Raw genomic sequence first — 16,054 nt, forward strand, 5'->3', positions numbered from 1 at the left:
ACCTTGAGGAAGTGGACACGTAATAGGGGCGGGGCGGGCACGCAGCTGTTTGCACGCGCCGTTACAGCGCGACCGTTACCCGGCAACCGTTACCGCCAGAACGCTAGGGGTGACAGCGCCAGACCTGAGCGGGGCGGTTAGAGGTCCCGCTGGGCTAATGGTATGACTGGTGGTGGTCCTCCAGCGGAGAGTGTGGTAAGAGGCGGATCCCGGACTCCCCCGCCCCCAGGCCCTATGGCCTTAGGCGGGCGGGTGAGCTGGGGGACCCTGGCGGGGAAGGCTGGGGGCTGTGTCCTGCAGAGCTCCAGAGCCCTTGCCAAGGCCGCCCATTGGCGGGGCCCAGGCCTTGAGGCAACGGCAAACGTCTCCCGTCATCCCCACCTCCGTGACCTAGTGGTGGCGGGAGTCTGCACGGATCGCGGTTTGCAGAACCCTGCAGACATGCACACACACGTCCCACCACCCCGTTTGGGCAGCCTGAGGAGCCCGAGGGCCAGTTGGGTGCTTGGTGCCTTGCTCCCCCAGTGATGACGACTGGGCAGGGTCTGTGGACCTGGCCCTGAGGGCACCGCCAGCTAAGATCTCCCTCTTCCCCTGACAGGGTAACTGGCCGGAGCAGGGACCCCCTTCTCTTAGCCAGGACCTGGACCTCAGAGGGTGAAAGTTGTGCCTTGGGACCTTGCCCTTTCTTGTCAGAACAGAGGATAAGAAATACAGGCCAGTCTTGTTTTGTTTGGTGGAGCTTTACAGGAACACCGTTACCTGACCTCAAGAACAAAGGATCTGATGCCAAGAAGTTTGCAACAACTAACCACGCCCCTCCCTCACCTTTCCTATAAAAGGTCTTTGCTGTCAGCTTTCAGAGAGTTCGGGGTTTTTAAGGCATGAGCCACTGTCTCCTTTCATCGCCCTGCAATAAGCCTTTTCCTGCTCCAAACTCCGATGTTTTGGTATTGTTTGGCCTCACTCTGTGTCAGGCACAAGGACTTGAGTTCAGTAACAGACAGAGCTGCAGAGATGGAGGTGGAGGGGAAATCAGGGTCAAGAACTCTGCCAGACTCTCATCTAGAGACTATCCTTATTGTAGATTGGCCTGTATTTTAATGTTCCTGCGCAGCTGGCGCTCCAGACTTTCCTTCCCTTAAGGATTTAAAGAGGATCTTGAGGGGCTTCCCTGGTAGCTCAGGGGTTGAGAATCTGCCTGCCAATGCAGGGGACACGGGTTCGAGCCCTGGTCTGGGAAGATCCCACATGCCGCAGAGCAACTAGGCCCGTGAGCCACAACTACTGAGCCTGCGCGTCTGGAGCTTGTGCTCCACAACGAGAGGCCGCGACAGTGAGAGGTCCGCGCACCGCGATGAAGAGTGGCCCCCGCTTGCCACAACTGGAGAAAGCCCTCGCACAAAAACGAAGACCCAACACAGCCAAAATTAAATAAATTAATTAATTTTAAAAAAGAAGTAAAGCAAACCAAGTAAAATTCATTAAAAAAAGGGGGGGATCTTGAGGGCCAATAAAGCAGTTTCCTTGGAATGAACCAGTTATACATTACCAATTTCCTTTGACAGTGGGACGCCCAATATAAAAAACAATGGTGGTAAAGCGAAGACTCTGAGTTCTGGATGTAGGTGATGAGATAGTCGAGGATCCCAAGTGTTCACCTTCCTTCTTCACCCCAAACTCATCTGTGCCCTTTCCCTTCTTAACGGCTCAACATTGGTATCCAAGCAGGACAATAAGCCTCAAACCCATAAGTCAACACTCCCCTCCCACCAGATTTCTCCCCTTCATCCCTTATTACCCTTTTTGTTCCACTACAGTTCCATTTCGAGATACAAAGCTAACTCCCTGCAGGTGGGAAGGATGCTGGACCATTGTTGACACCAGGCAGCTGTTGATAAAAGAGATGCCAACACTTTATTATGTGTTCTCCTACCACCTACTTTACCACTGACTCCTCCTTTCGTGTCAATCTTCATTTCCCTAATTTTTCTCCTGTAAGTTTCGCCTGTGGACTGAGCAGTGACCAGCTTCATCACAGCTTTGGAATAACTCATGAGGGCAAAAGATGATGAAGCCTTCACTCCTTCCTGGAACTTTCTGGAAGGGGGTGTTCAGTACTAGCTGATTCCATTGTATATATTCCTGCCTCCTTTGTCATAGATTAATTGACCATAAGTGCATGGGCCACCATCTTTTTCTTAATCACCAGTAAGCAGGGATTCAGGGGTTCTGTCACTGGGAAGGGCTCTATATAGGTCTGTTCAGCTTCAAGACCAGTCTCCTCAAGGAGGCATTCAGATTACCCCTGGGTCGCCAATGATGAGGTGAAAATTGTCCACTCAGGCAAAGCCTCCTGTGGCCAATGCCTTGGCGAGTGGATCCTCACAAAGAGATGGTGTGTCAAACTGACAGTCCCAGCTCACCCATATTTATGGCACATTATCTCCAAGACCAGGTATTCATTTTCGGAGGGGGAGCGTTTCTAAGGCCAACTGTGACACCTCAGGTCAGCTTGGCAGGAGATCCCCAAAATGTTTGCCTCTTTTTATCAGCATGCATGGATCAATCGTGGCTCAGTTACAGCAATGACTGAAAGTGAAGCCTCAACAAAAAAAAAAAGTGAAGGCTCCTAAGACATGGAGTCAGCCTCCAGACAAGGCTTTATTTCATGCTTGATGGAACTGACACCCATACCTCAAAAGGCTCCTTCCAATTGTATACTTTATACACACATCACATCAGAAATCACACACATCACAAAAGGAGTCAATATTGGAGTTAAGAACATAGGATGATAGAAACCCAAGTTACATCACTTATTTAGATCAGGCCACAATGTGGCATGTAAATGGGAGGGAGGAGAGTCAGGAGAGATAGTCCCCCCCGACAAGTGTGAGATGAGGTGCAGAGAAACTCCCCTATTAAGCCAAGCACAGAAGATATGTGTCATTTTCTTGAAATCACATCTTGGAAGAGTAGATTCTGGATTATTCACCCTATCAATTACTGATGAGCTGTGGAAATGAGCTGACCACCATACCATGAACCTCTGTGGATAAGTCTAACAAACATGTTACAGAATCTAGTCAGAAAACTGCATTCATGGGCTTCCCTGGTGGCACAGTGGTTGAGAGTCCGTCTGCCAATGCAGGGAACACGGGTTCGTGCCCCGGTCCGGGAGGATCCCACATGCTGCAGAGCAGCTGGGCCCGTGAGACATGGCCGTTGGGCCTGCGCGTCCGGAGCCTGTGCTCCGCAGCGGGAGAGGCCACAGCGGTGAGAGGCCCGCGTACTGAAAAAAAATTTTTAAAAAAGAAAGAAAGAAAAATGCATACACTATGATACAATCTATTGAAATTTCAGAATTTCGCAATAAAAGACAGTCTATCATTTAGGGAAATATAGATAAGCAGTAAAACTATAAAGACATCAAAAGAATGATTATCAAAATGTCAGGTGTGGGGACTTCCTTGGTGGTCCAGTGGTGAAGACTCCATGCTTTCACTGCAGGGGTCGCAGGTTAGATCCCTGGTTGGGGAACTAAGATCCCACATGCCATGCGCTGTGGCCAAAAAATTTAAAAAAAGAAAATGTCAGGTGAGCTCTAGGGGCCCAGAGGAACATGTAAAGGTAACAAGGGACAGGGGATGCCTAAAAAAAATTATATACACGAGGTGAGTTCTATAGGTGTGGTCTTTGTAAAAGAAACAATTTGTACATCTCATATGAACATCCCACTGAATGTATGAGTTTTTAAAATAAAAAAAGCTAGGTAGACAGTTTATTTTTTTTTGCATTTAAAAAATTTTATTTTTTTAAATTTATTTTTGGCTGCGTTTGGGTCTTCATTGCTGTGCGTGGGCTTTCTCTAGTTGCGGCAGGTGGGGGCTACTCTTCTTTGCGGTGTGCAGGCTTCTCATTGCAGTGGCTTCTCTTGTTGTGGAGCACGGGCTCTAGGCACGAGGGCTTCAGTAGTTGTGGCGCATGGGCTCAGTAGTTGTGGTTCGCAGGCTCCAGGGCGCAGGCTCAGTAGTTGTGGCACACGGGCTTAGTTGCTCCGCAGCATGTGGGATCTTCCTGGACCAGGGCTCGAACTGTGTCCCCTGCATTGGCAGGCGTATTCTTAACCACTGCACCACCAGGGTAGTTCCTATATTTTGCATTTTTAAAGTTTATTTATCTGTTTATATACACAACCTTGTTCCAGAAATTGTTTAAGGTGGCATAAAAGAATCCACAAAATACACCAAGGAATTAGTAACAGAAGAACCAGGAATAAAACATGTACAAAATGCTTATATGATTCTACTCGTTTACTCTGGGTGGACCACAAATTTGGCTCTAAGCTTTTTAGCAGGCAGTCAGAAGAGGAAACTTAATTAGTTACATCATTTACAGTGTCCATAAAACAAAAACACCCAATTACCCAAGCGAAGCACTGTTATTCCTAATATTAAGACCAGAAAGAAATTTCTCAAGAGGCTTCATAAAGGGGTCAGTGTATGATGTAATAATCAGTGTTCTCAGTAGCAACCTAATGGTAGACTCAGAGATGAACTTCTCAGGGCTCTTTCTTCTATATATGCAGATGGCATCACACCAACTTGAAAATCAGGAAAAGCAATTTTATCATGAGTTTGAGGGTTGAGGGACGAACACAATATGATCCGGTCAAGGTACTCAGCTCTCTGCTCAGCAAAACCACACCTACATTTTAGAAAACCAGAGTTGAATCCAGTACCCAGAATGACTCCAGAGAAGTCATGAAAACCCTAAAATTCTGTGCAACATTTTTTTTTCTTTTTGGCTGCACTGCAGCTTGTGGGATCTTAGCTCTCCGACCAGGGATTGAACCTGGGCCCAGGGCAGTGAAAGCGCAGACTCCTAACCACTGGACCACCAGGGAATCCCCTATACAACATCTTCAGAATAGGTGTATTTATTCTTCTTGACAGAAAACATAGTTTATCAGATACTCAGTGTACCCAGTTGGTACCCAAAAGTTAGGACCCATTTCTTTAGACAGTCTTGAGAATTAAACAGACTACAAGTCATTCATACTATTCAGATACTTTTTTTTTAAATCACAGCCTAGCTTTTTTTCCCCTCTGCAAAAGAACAAAAGAACATTCTTTGTTTCTATTTGGCACCACGGCTCAGGTGAAGGTTTCAGGGTGGTTAAAAAGTTGCCTCCTGGCTGAAGGAAGAGGCTCGGGCAGAGATCTCGAGGAGGGCGGAGGCAGAGGGGTCCCGCAGAGGCCACTGGGCTCCGGAGGCTCCTAGTCGTGCTCGCAGGACAGCCTTTGGAAGACACTCGCCCAACCCGGCCTGGGGGCCAGCCAGCCTGCGCAGGTTGGCCAGATGGTCGCCCATCTTCTTGAGGAGCTTCGTCTCCTCCTCCAGGAAGCGGCTCTCCAGGAACTCACAGAGCTGGGCGTCTGCGGCTCGCAGAACCCAGGGCATGCAGATCCAAGAGGGCCTGGTTCAGGCTCTTCTCCAGGGCCCTGGCGACCTCCATGGGTCCACGCTGGCGCTCCGCTCGTTTGGGGACAGCTTCGGCCCGTCCTGGACCAGTTCAGGGGAAGCTGGGCACCTTCGCGCTTCTCCTCAGCCAACCCCCAGAAGCAGCAGCCCACACCCTCCAGAGCCACCTCGTCAGCTTCACAGTGGAAGCTCAGGGAGAGGGAGGTGGACGAGGCCTGCAGATGCGGGTTGATCAGGCGGCTGACGGCGGCCTTCACCTCGGCAGAAGAATTCTGCTAGATCTGGGTGCTCATGGTTAGTCAGAGGTGAGGAGGACTCTCTCCACCAAGTGTGGTGTGAAGCTGCAACAGTTTAATTGTGTCACAGGAATTGATAAAGGGATGATCTCAACAGACTAAAACAGCTTCAAATGGGTGTGGAATTTGAAATAACTTGATTAATGAGAAAAGAACAGACTATTTAATCATTTAGTTTAGGTAAAATGATTATCTACTGTCTGAAAATGTACCTCGGATTTGTTTTAATCAGGTATGGTAACACAGACAGACACAAATAATTTTCATGCAGGAAGAAGATTACACACAGATCCCTAGAAACAACAGGCAGGGCATGCCCTGCAGGGCCACATGGGGAAGCACCAAGGTGGATCATGAGGCAGAAGGGGGAGGGGGAAAGCATGTCCCAGAGCCTTTATTGGAGTTGTCATGGAAAGGAGTGGGTGAGGCTGAGGAGGTACACCGAGTAAGGCTAGGATTGGATACTTTGAATACTTTTGCCAGACTCTGGGCTATAGGAGTAATCAGTAGGACTCCACAGCTCTTACTCCTTCTGGATGAAATCCACAACTCCGTTCCTGAAAGCTGTCGATATTTTGTTTACTCCATAAAGAAGAAAGAGGTCTCCACTCACCTGCAGGAGAGCAGTAGAGCAGAGAGCATGGGCTATGTGTCTGCGTCTACCTCAGGTTGCCTGTGTGGGACTTCAGGAAGCTGCTGTGTCTCTCCTGGATTTTGTCACCACCTATATTTACAACGAGGCTGACCACAGACAGGGCAAGGTTGTGCATGATCAATGCTAACTGATGAGGGGAAGTGTGTTACTAACCCCAAAGCTAAATTTTGGAGGGTAGGTAACAGGGAAGACTGAGATCTTTGCCCCTTTGGCCACCGATGTGCTTTTAAAAAAAAATTTTTGGACGCACTGCGCAGCATGTGGGATCTTAGGTCCCCACCCTGGGGTGGAACCCACGCCCCCTGCACTGGAAGTGCAGAGTCTTAACAACTAGACTACCAGGGAAGTCCCACACCGGTGTACTTTGGGTCCATTCAAATTTGCCCAATATAACCTGATTTGTTTTGAAATCACCTTCTGTCTGGTGTGTGGAGCATGAGCTGAGATAGAGCAAGAACTAATGCTGATACGGGGTGGAGGCTGTTCTGTAGCCCAGAAATGTGCTGTTGGTAGACCGGCCCAAGGGGGTGGCGTTGGAGGTGTTGGGGAGCAGATGTGACAGGACACGTGGATGGTTGTGATGACAGAGCAGGGCTCAGGCAATGAGAGTTCTCCCCCCCAAACTCTCTGTGTCTGTGGGCCGGCAGGGCTTTTCCTGCTCTGGTTTCTTGGTCAGTGCCCAGGAAAAACACGTTTAGGGAATAAATAAAGCTGAAGGCTAATAGTTCTGGGACAAAGAGAAGGCAAGACTGATCCCTGTCCTCATGGCAGTTACCTGGGCAGTTGAATTTTCCATGACCTCATTTCTCCAACATAGAAGGGGCCAGATAGATGACATTGGATTGGAGGCTGTGTTGGGCAGTGGTTAAAGCTGTGGCTCTGTGGACTCCATTCCCAGATGTGCTACTTAACAGCCATAACTGAGAGTAAGTCATAGACCCTTTGCTGCCTCCGTTTCCTCATATTAACCTAGGTGACAAATCCACCTCATAGGACTAGCTCCATTTCTTTTGCTATTGTTTTTACCATTCTATTGATCATTGATATTCAGAATTTTTCCTCTTCTAGTTTGAAAATTATATTCTGGTTGCATTTATTATATTTAAGCTAAAAATTGCAAAAGCTTATTTAATACATTAGAGTATAGGGTTAGAAATACATTTATTCCTGATTGGAAATATAAGGGATTCAGAACATTAAGCAACTAGCCTCCTCTCAATGTATATGTTCTGAGGTTATACGTGGAATTCCATCACTTTAACTCTATAAGGAGACATATTCATGTTTTACACAGATAACGAGCAGTTATTTTTTTTATTTTTATTTTTTTTGGTGGTATGCGGGCCTCTCACTGTTGTGGCCTCTCCCGTTGAGAAGCACAGGCTCCGGACGCGCAGGCTCAGCGGCCATGGCTCATGGGCCCAGCCACTTCGTGGCATGTGGGATCTTCCCAGACCGGGACACGAACCCAAGTCCCCTGCATCGGCAGGCGAACTCTCAACCACTGCGCCACCAGGGAAGCCCACGAGCAGTTATTTTAATCAAAAGATGCACACGTCTCTCAATCCTCATTCCAACTCTCTTTGCAGACTTTTCATCTGGATCAGCCTTCTTTGTACTTGAATATTATTTTCAGTTTAGAAAATTCTGTTTAGAATTTTATTTTCTGTGGGTTTGTTTTCCATTACAGTCGTCATGTTTATCCTCAAATAGTCTTACATCACACTTTGTTAAAAGGCATTTTTACTGTGTATAGAAATTTAGTATGGTAGCTCTTTCTTCTGCACAGAAACAATTTTTATTGTCCTTCTAATTGACAAATAACATTTGGTAAATTACCTTTGTCGATGGAAAATAATCAATAAACAATCTACAATGGGAATAGAAAAGAGGTTTTTTTGATCCAAACTGAGGACTATAGCCCAGGAGACAGCTTCTCAGATTACTCTGAGGAACTGCTCTAGTGAAGCATGGTTTTGAGCACAGTTTTTTGTTTGTTTGTTTGTTTGTTTTGCGGTACGCAGGCCTCTCACTGCTGTGGCCTCTCCCGTTGCGGAGCACAGGCTCCGGACACGCAGGCTCAGCGGCCATGGCTCACGGGCCTAGCCGCTCCGCGGCACGCAGGATCCTCCCGGACCGGGGCACGAACCCGTGTTCCCTGCATCGGCAGGCGGACTCTCAACCATTGCGCCACCAGGGAAGCCCATGAGCACAGTTTTATTTCTTGTTATAACAAGGAACATCAAACAAGTCAGGGATACACTCCTTCAACGTTTCAAAAAAACAAAAACAGATCAGCACATACACAACTCAGTATGGCCTTGCCACCTGGGAAGAAAGTCTTATGATCAAAGGAGTACTAGCATTGGCATCCCTGGAAGGGAGGCCTTTAATTTTATCTTTAAAATGGACATTCCTTACTTCTGGTCAACGTTCCTTTTTCTTTAATAATTAAAGCAGATGTACAGTGCATATTTGGCCACAAACAGGCTGTTTTGGTTAGCCTGAAGTTCAAGTTAAATTATATATAAGCCAGAATGACTTCCCCATACCTTAAGAAGTGAACATTTCTTCCATCACTTTTCTTTTCAGATCTTTGTAAGATACCTAAAAGGAATTGAATACATCTGTGTATACAGAGTGAAATATTTCTGTAATAGGGGCGGGGCAGGCGCTAGCTATAGCAGCCCCCCTCAGCCATTGGTCAGCACCGCAGTGGGCCCCTCCCCCTCTTTTATAAAAGGAGCCGGACTCCGGACTGAGGGATGATGGATGTTTTTGAGATACCAGTCTGCCTTATTCTGGGTCTGCTCGCTTTCCGATTAAAGTTATTCCTTGCTCCAACAGCTCGTCTCCCAATTTATTGGCCTGTCGTGAGGCGAGCAGAACGAGCGTGGGCTCGGTGACATTTCTTGTAAAAAGTATTACTCACTGGGTTAGACACAATGACTGATTATAAAGGCAGGAGAAATATTTTCTGAGGTAACCAGAGACACCAGCATTGTCCACCTGTTCATCAGTGTCCCACATCCCTATTGCACTTAACGTGGTGCCCGTGTCTGGAGTCTCCGCTTTTGTTCCTGATTCTAAATGCTGAGGCCCACACAACTAACCCAAGCGCTTCGCACTACGTTGTGTATATTTCAGAACAAATACTATTTATTAGCTTCCAGCTATGGAGGTCTGAGCGACATTAGTATATTGTGTGTGCGTTTGATTTTTCTGGTGAGCATTCTCTATGTAAAGAAGCCCCAAATAATATGTTTCTGAACATTTTTGTGATGTGTTACGGACTACACTCACCGGAAATATGGGTGCGTCTCCTTTAAGAGGAAGCAACGCTCCGCCTAATCCTCAAACTAAAATATGCAATTTCTAGGCGCCGCTAGCTAGGTGGCTCCGCCTTTGACCTGGAGGTGGCGCGGGAGTCCCACTCCATCGTTGGTGCTGTGGGAACTACATTACCTAGGAGCCTTGGCGGCTCTGGGCCAATGAAGGCCCAGTAAAGGGGCGTTTCCGTTCGTACGGAGGACGCCGGGGCGGGACTTCCTTTTCCCTTGTTGGGCGGACATTTTGTTTGCTTTCGGATTAGTCCAACGAGTTCGTCTCCGGAGCGCGGCGTCACACCCCAGGTGACAGGACAGGGAAAACGCGAGAGGCGTTGTCTGCCCTAAACAGAGACGGACCTGAGGATCGGCAGTGGCACCGCTCAGGTGACCCGGCCGCCGGAGCCCGGGACCTCGCACCTGTCACTCTCCAGCTACTCCCCTCCCCCTCGCCCTCCCCGGTCCGCAGGTGCCGATGGCGGCCGCCGTGCTGACGGACCCGGCGCAGGTGGGTGCTGCACCCCTGGGTCCTTCCCCCGACCTCCCTCTCTGAATCCTGAAGCCTCGAATGAGGGACACCTCAGGTCCCTGCAGCTCAGGACCATGTGTCCAGACAGTGGGGACTCTCTTGGTCGGGTCCCATTTCTGACAGCCAGCATGATGGGATGTGGAAAGATGTTACAGTCGAGGGGCCAGCATGTGCAGAGGCTTGGAGGTGCGACACAGCCGGAGCATTTGGGAAACCTGGGGCCTTTGGTGTCTGAAAAGATCAAGAGTCCGAGCAGCTGTGCCTCAATTCTCAGGGTGATGGGAGCTACGGAAGGTTCTGAACAGAGAGACAATATCTGATGGTTTAAAAAGTATTCCGTAGACTGCCCAGGTGCGTACAGACTTGAGGTGAGGGCTCGGACAGTGGGCCCCAGAAAAGTTGAGACATAGTCCAAGGCAACACAGCTGGTACGTGGCCCTGAGGACTGAGGCTCAGAGGACAGACAGCCCCAGGTCTGTGGCAGGGCAGGAGTGGAAGATAGGCCTGAGCCCTTGGGCCTCTTTCGTGGTTGCTTGTCTCTCATGGTCTCCCTCTTACCACAGGTTCCCCTGATCTCAGTAGTAATTATGGGCTTTATGCAGGTGAGGGCAGGATGTCCAGGCTCTCATCGATTCCACCCCCACCCACGAGGGCTTCAGGATTGTGGTGTCCTAGAACACTTTACTTTTTAAAAAATAAATTTATTTATTTATTTTTGGCTGCGTTGGGTCTTCGTTACTGTGCGCGGGCTTTCTCTAGTTGCGGTGAGCGGGGGCTACTCTTGGTTGCGGTGCGCGGGCTTCTCATTGCGGTGGCTTCTTGTTGCAGAGCACAGGCTCTAGGCATGCGGGCTTCAGTAGTTGTGGCGCACGGGCTCTAGAGCGCAGGCTCAGTAGTTGTGGCGCGTGGGCTTAGTTGCTCTGCGGCATGTGGGATCTTCCCGGACCAGGGCTCAGACCCATGTCCCCTGCATTGGCAGGCGGATTCTTAACCAGTGCGCCACCAGGGAAGTCCCGAACACTTTACTTGTACTCTCCCAGCTCTTGAGTCTGAGGACCCTGGAGAAACCCCAAGCCCAGGGTTCTGTGTCTAGACCAGGGGTTACGTGCAAGGGTTCCCGTTTTCTGGTGACCACTGGAATAAGGTGTGGAAGTTTGTTCCAGGAACAGGAACCAGCATGTGCAAATACTTGAAGGAGAGATTGAGATGGGAGTTTTCAAGAAGCTACAGGTCTCCACCACATCTGGTAGCAATCAAGAGCAGGTGGGCAGGAGTCAGGCCTGAAGTGGCCAGCTGACAAGCGAGGCCTCTGTTCTGAGGGTGGTGTAGCCATGGCGGGTGTGGAGCAGGGGAGGGAGGTAATCTGATCCAGGTTTTAACAGCCTCCCTCTGGGTGCCAAGTGGAGAACAGACTGTGTGTGGTGACGGCAGAGGGAATTAGGTTAGAGACAAGGAGCCTGGGGAGGAGGCTGCTTCAGTATTCCAGATGCGTGGTAATGGATGGCCCAGAGGGCTGGCTGTGTAGATGGGAAAAGTGACTGGGTCATATTTTCTGATGTGTGAAAGAGACAGCCCCAAGGTGTTAGGCCTTATCAGTCAGAAGGGTAGAAGCTCCAGCGGCTGAGATGGGCAAGTTAGTGGTAGACGTAACTCTGCAGGGGTATCAGGAGTTTATTTGTGGCCATGTGAAGAGTCTGAGATGTTCCAGAGAACGCTGAGTGGAGGTGTCAAGTGAGCTGCTGGACACAGGGCTGAAGTCCTGTGGAGGGGCTCAGGATGGAGACATCCAAAAAGCAGAAGATGGTGTGTACATAGGTTTACAAGGGAGAATCTACACATCACCACGGCATTGCAGTTAATGAGCCAGGAAGGTGATGGTGGCGGCCAACAACTGGGTGGGGGGCCAGAGTTGTGAGATTGAAAGTGATCCAAAAGACTGGTGTGCATGTGGAAAAGGAGTATGAACTGATGGCCCTTGGTCCCTGGTGTTGGGGACTTACGGGAGAAAGATGAGCCCAACTTTGGTTGTCTGGTAAGCATGGTCTTAGCAACTCCAGGAGAACTGGCTGGAAGGACATGGATGGGGATGCGGTGCGGCCCCACATGCCAGCCCCAGAGCTTAGATGGTGCCTTTCTGCCCACCTGCCTGTTGTTGGTGTGGGTGGACACCGTGATCAAAGGGACCTTAAGGAGAGAGCAGACATATGTGGCACCTGGCCCTGGTATTTCCAATGAGTCGAGGACCTAGGTCAGAAGGAATGCTGAAGGGAGCTCTGTGGGGGCAAGATGGGGGTCCTTAGGAGAGAGACTACTCACAGACTCGGCTCTCCCCATTGTGGCAGGGGAAAGTGAACTTTGAGGACGTGTTCGTGTACTTCTCCCAGGAGGAGTGGGGGCTCCTTGATGAGGCTCAGAGGCTCCTGTACCGCGAAGTGATGCTGGAGAACTTTGCCCTTATGGCCTCACTGGGTAAGGCCCTCACATCCCCTGCAGCGTCCTGGACTGGGCTCTCCCCCTTTCCTGTTACTTCTATCAGAGCCATAGGCATCACCTTCCTCCCCCGTTCCCTAGGGTAGGTGCTGTGGATGCCAGGTGTGAGCTTTGTGCACTAGCACCTCTGACTTCTGAGCAGCCCCAGTACCTGCTGCCCTGAAGGCTTACGTGGATGGATGCAGGCGTGCAGCGTCCCGCCGTCACCCAGTGGATCATCTCCAGTTTGTTCTCTCCCGACTGGGTGCCTCTGTCCAGATCCATGCGTCCCTGTGCCCCAGGTTCTCCCCCCTCCTCTGGCTGACATTTCTCGTAGCCTGCCTGTGTCAGGAGTTGCAAGGACCAGTATGGTCACTCCTTGTTGGGACCGCTAGGCTATTCCTGCAAGACACTACTTCAGAGTTATTTTTATAGTATTTAGTCGTCTTCTCTGAGGGGTGGGTCACCCAGACAAGTGCTGGCCATTTACCTGTCTTTTCCTTAGGATATGCATCTTCCATGTTCCATGGGGTTGCCCCACTGGAGCTGGACAGTGAGCCCTGGCTATCTGAGTGGGCCAGCATGACTCCAGCCATGACCAGAGAGGCTCAGGGTGGGGGTGGCCCTGGTGAGTGGGAGCTGGGGAAAGGTGTGATGTCGGGCTGGCTTCTAATCATTCCCCAACCTCTCTGTGCCCACAGTTGTTTGAGTGCCAAGGCCAATGGCCACACTTCATTCCTATCTTTACTTTCCCATTTACACACTTATCTTTTATGTTCTGACTTTTAGCCTCTGACTGTTCCCCACCTCTGCCCACATCTGAGCTGTTCCTCTCCACTGCTTTCCAAAACTGGCTTATATGCTTAATGTGTCATGAAATGTGCATATACCTCAAATAATTCTTAAAAACCACCTAGTCTATTTGATTGTAGCTATTCAGGGAACACACCCTTCTGTACATCTCCCTAGCGGCCAAGGCCTTGCTAAAATCCATTTGTGGATGACTTCATTAGACACCCTGTTCTTCCTGGGCTGTTCCCCACATTTGTGTCCTCTCCCCATCAAGGCCACTTCCATCCTGTGACCTTTAGATGCCAACTACTGCATAGTAGCCCTTTACTCAGCTTGCGCTCTGGCCTCTTGTCTGATAGCAGACCTTCATCCTAGTTCTGATAGATACACATTTGTGATGAGACTGCCCCTTCCCACCAGTGTCGCTGTGTCCTTCACCAGCATTTGTCTGCTTTCAGGTTGTTCGCATGGAATGGAGGAGGAGGAGATACATTTTGAGCAGAGCGTTTCTGTAAAAGGAATGTCACAGGTCACGATTCCTAAGACGATTCCATCTTCCCAGAAGGCCCACCCCTGTGAGACATGTGGCCCGATCTTGAAAGATGTTTTGTACTTGGCTGAGCACCAGGAAGCATACCCTGGGCAAAAACCATACATGCGTGTGGCATGTGGGAAACAACTCTGGTTCAGTGCAAACCTTCACCACCAGAAGCAGCACAGTGGAGAGAAACCCTGCAGAAGGGATGAGGGTAGGGCCTTTCTTGTGAACGGCTGCTCTGTGCAATCATTGGACATGCCCTTTACCACAGGGGAGGGTTGTAAGGACTTCCCAACTAGCTCAAGCGTGTTCCAGCACCATTCCCCTCTTAGTAAGTGGAAGCCACAAAGTAACACCAGGTGTGCAGAGGCCTGTCACAGTGGACAAACGCATTACAAGTGCAATGAATGTGGGAAAGCTTTCAGCCGCAAAGACTCACTTGTTCAGCACCAGAGAGTCCACACTGGAGAAAGGCCTTATGAGTGCAGTGAGTGTGGGAAAACCTTCAGCCGCAAACCCATACTTGCGCAGCACCAGAGGATCCACACTGGAGAAATGCCTTATGAGTGTGGCATATGTGGGAAAGTTTTTAATCATAGCTCTAACCTTATTGTACACCAGAGAGTCCATACTGGAGCAAGGCCTTACAAATGCAGTGAATGTGGGAAAGCCTACAGTCACAAATCCACACTTGTTCAACATGAGAGTATCCACACTGGAGAAAGGCCTTACGAGTGCAGCGAATGTGGGAAATACTTTGGTCACAAATACAGACTCATTAAGCATTGGAGTGTTCATACTGGGGCAAGGCCTTACGAGTGCATTGCATGTGGGAAGTTCTTCAGCCAAAGTTCCGACCTTATTGCACACCAGAGAGTTCACAATGGCGAAAAGCCGTATGTGTGCACGGAGTGTGGAAAAGCCTTTAGCCACAAACATGTGCTTGTTCAGCACCATAGAATCCACACTGGAGAAAGACCGTATAAGTGCAGTGAGTGTGGGAAGGCCTTCAGGCAAAGGGCTTCCCTCATCAGGCATTGGAAAGTTCATGCTGGAGAAAGGCCTTAGGATAGGGAATATGCCGTAGTGGGTGACACCAGAGAGAAGCTCTGAGAGTAGCCTATGTGAGTAGCCATCAGCTGGAAGATGAGTCTCATACATTTGAACTCCCACCCTGAGGAGATTCTTCTGGGTGCCCCCTATATGGGAAGGTTTCTGGAGCAATATTGCACTTCGTAACATGCCTTTGTTCACTGTGAGAGGCCTCTGCACACTTGCCAGAAGCATATCACTGCCATTGTCTCTGAAAGAATCCATATGTCTGTGCAACAGCAGGGTGCCACATTGTGCGTGCTTTGATGGGCAAGATCTCTGCTCTTCCTCCCTTCCCTGGAGGGAATCGTCAGTAGCCTGAGCCCATTGAAGATCCTCACTCCTTCCTGCCCCCCTACTGGTTAAGCGTGGATGTGACCCAATTTTGGCCAGAAGAACATAAGCTTTGTTCTGCTGGCTGCTTGCAGAGGTTTCCATTTTTCAGACATTATTGGTCTCATGTGGCACTCGTGATGGATTTGTCCAGCCCCCAGGTCACCTAACTTGGGAATTGTCTGCCTCATATTCTTCTGGGTTTGCAACAAATACCTTAGTTTTTAACTACCTTTAATCCTGGGGATTCTGTTCACTTTGTGGGTTGAGTTGAGAACAGAATTGGGCTCTGCCAGCCTGAAAGAAGGAACAGCTTGTGTGAGAGGTCCAACTGTTGTGTCTCAGTGGTATTCGCAGAATGGTGAAGAAGGAACAGCTCTTATTCTAGTTTCAGCCTCATTTGCATTGCTACTTAAGGCCTCCTAGGAAAGAATACCAATCTTTGCAGGCCTAATCATGTGTCCTGTATGCCAAGATGATTTGTGTAACCAAGGTCTTCTTGAGCAATGGGCATTTGTCATGACAACTTCTGATGTG

At 49.4% G+C, this 16,054-nt stretch overlaps 2 protein-coding genes across 2 annotated transcripts; one reads left to right on the forward strand and one right to left on the reverse strand.

Moving 5' to 3' along the window:
• Positions 1-240: 240 nt before the first annotated feature.
• Positions 241-7,234, reverse strand: LOC132480656 (ferritin light chain-like). The gene is made up of 4 exons (XM_060085037.1): positions 7,214-7,234; positions 5,597-5,759; positions 5,194-5,441; positions 241-390 (listed from the first exon to the last, which is right to left on the reverse strand). Exons 1-4 carry the CDS (start codon positions 7,232-7,234, stop codon positions 241-243), a joined length of 582 nt encoding a protein of 193 aa, XP_059941020.1.
• Positions 7,235-10,049: 2,815 nt separating this feature from the next.
• Positions 10,050-15,450, forward strand: LOC132480964 (zinc finger protein 772-like). The gene is made up of 3 exons (XM_060085594.1): positions 10,050-10,272; positions 12,636-12,762; positions 14,013-15,450. Exons 1-3 carry the CDS (start codon positions 10,240-10,242, stop codon positions 15,158-15,160), a joined length of 1,308 nt encoding a protein of 435 aa, XP_059941577.1. The 5' UTR covers positions 10,050-10,239; the 3' UTR covers positions 15,161-15,450.
• Positions 15,451-16,054: the final 604 nt, after the last annotated feature.

Source organism: Mesoplodon densirostris, chromosome 19 (assembly GCF_025265405.1).
Source record: "Mesoplodon densirostris isolate mMesDen1 chromosome 19, mMesDen1 primary haplotype, whole genome shotgun sequence".
In the NCBI taxonomy this organism is placed as follows: Eukaryota; Metazoa; Chordata; class Mammalia; order Artiodactyla; family Ziphiidae; genus Mesoplodon; species Mesoplodon densirostris.

What these genes read in the sequence shown, in the direction of transcription:
- LOC132480964 (XM_060085594.1), top strand. Translation starts at nt 10,240, where the DNA reads ATGGCGGCCGCCGTGCTGACGGACCCGGCGCAG. An exon ending in TGCTGACGGACCCGGCGCAG is followed by an intron (nt 10,273 to 12,635) that starts GTGGGTGCTGCA and finishes CCATTGTGGCAG; the next exon opens with GGGAAAGTGAACTTTGAGGA. An exon ending in TGCCCTTATGGCCTCACTGG is followed by an intron (nt 12,763 to 14,012) that starts GTAAGGCCCTCA and finishes GTCTGCTTTCAG; the next exon opens with GTTGTTCGCATGGAATGGAG.
- LOC132480656 (XM_060085037.1), bottom strand. Translation starts at nt 7,234, where the DNA reads ATGGAAAATTCAACTGCCCAG. An exon ending in TGGAAAATTCAACTGCCCAG is followed by an intron (nt 5,760 to 7,213) that starts GTAACTGCCATG and finishes CAGATCTAGCAG; the next exon opens with AATTCTTCTGCCGAGGTGAA. An exon ending in GGCTGAGGAGAAGCGCGAAG is followed by an intron (nt 5,442 to 5,596) that starts GTGCCCAGCTTC and finishes TGCGAGCCGCAG; the next exon opens with ACGCCCAGCTCTGTGAGTTC.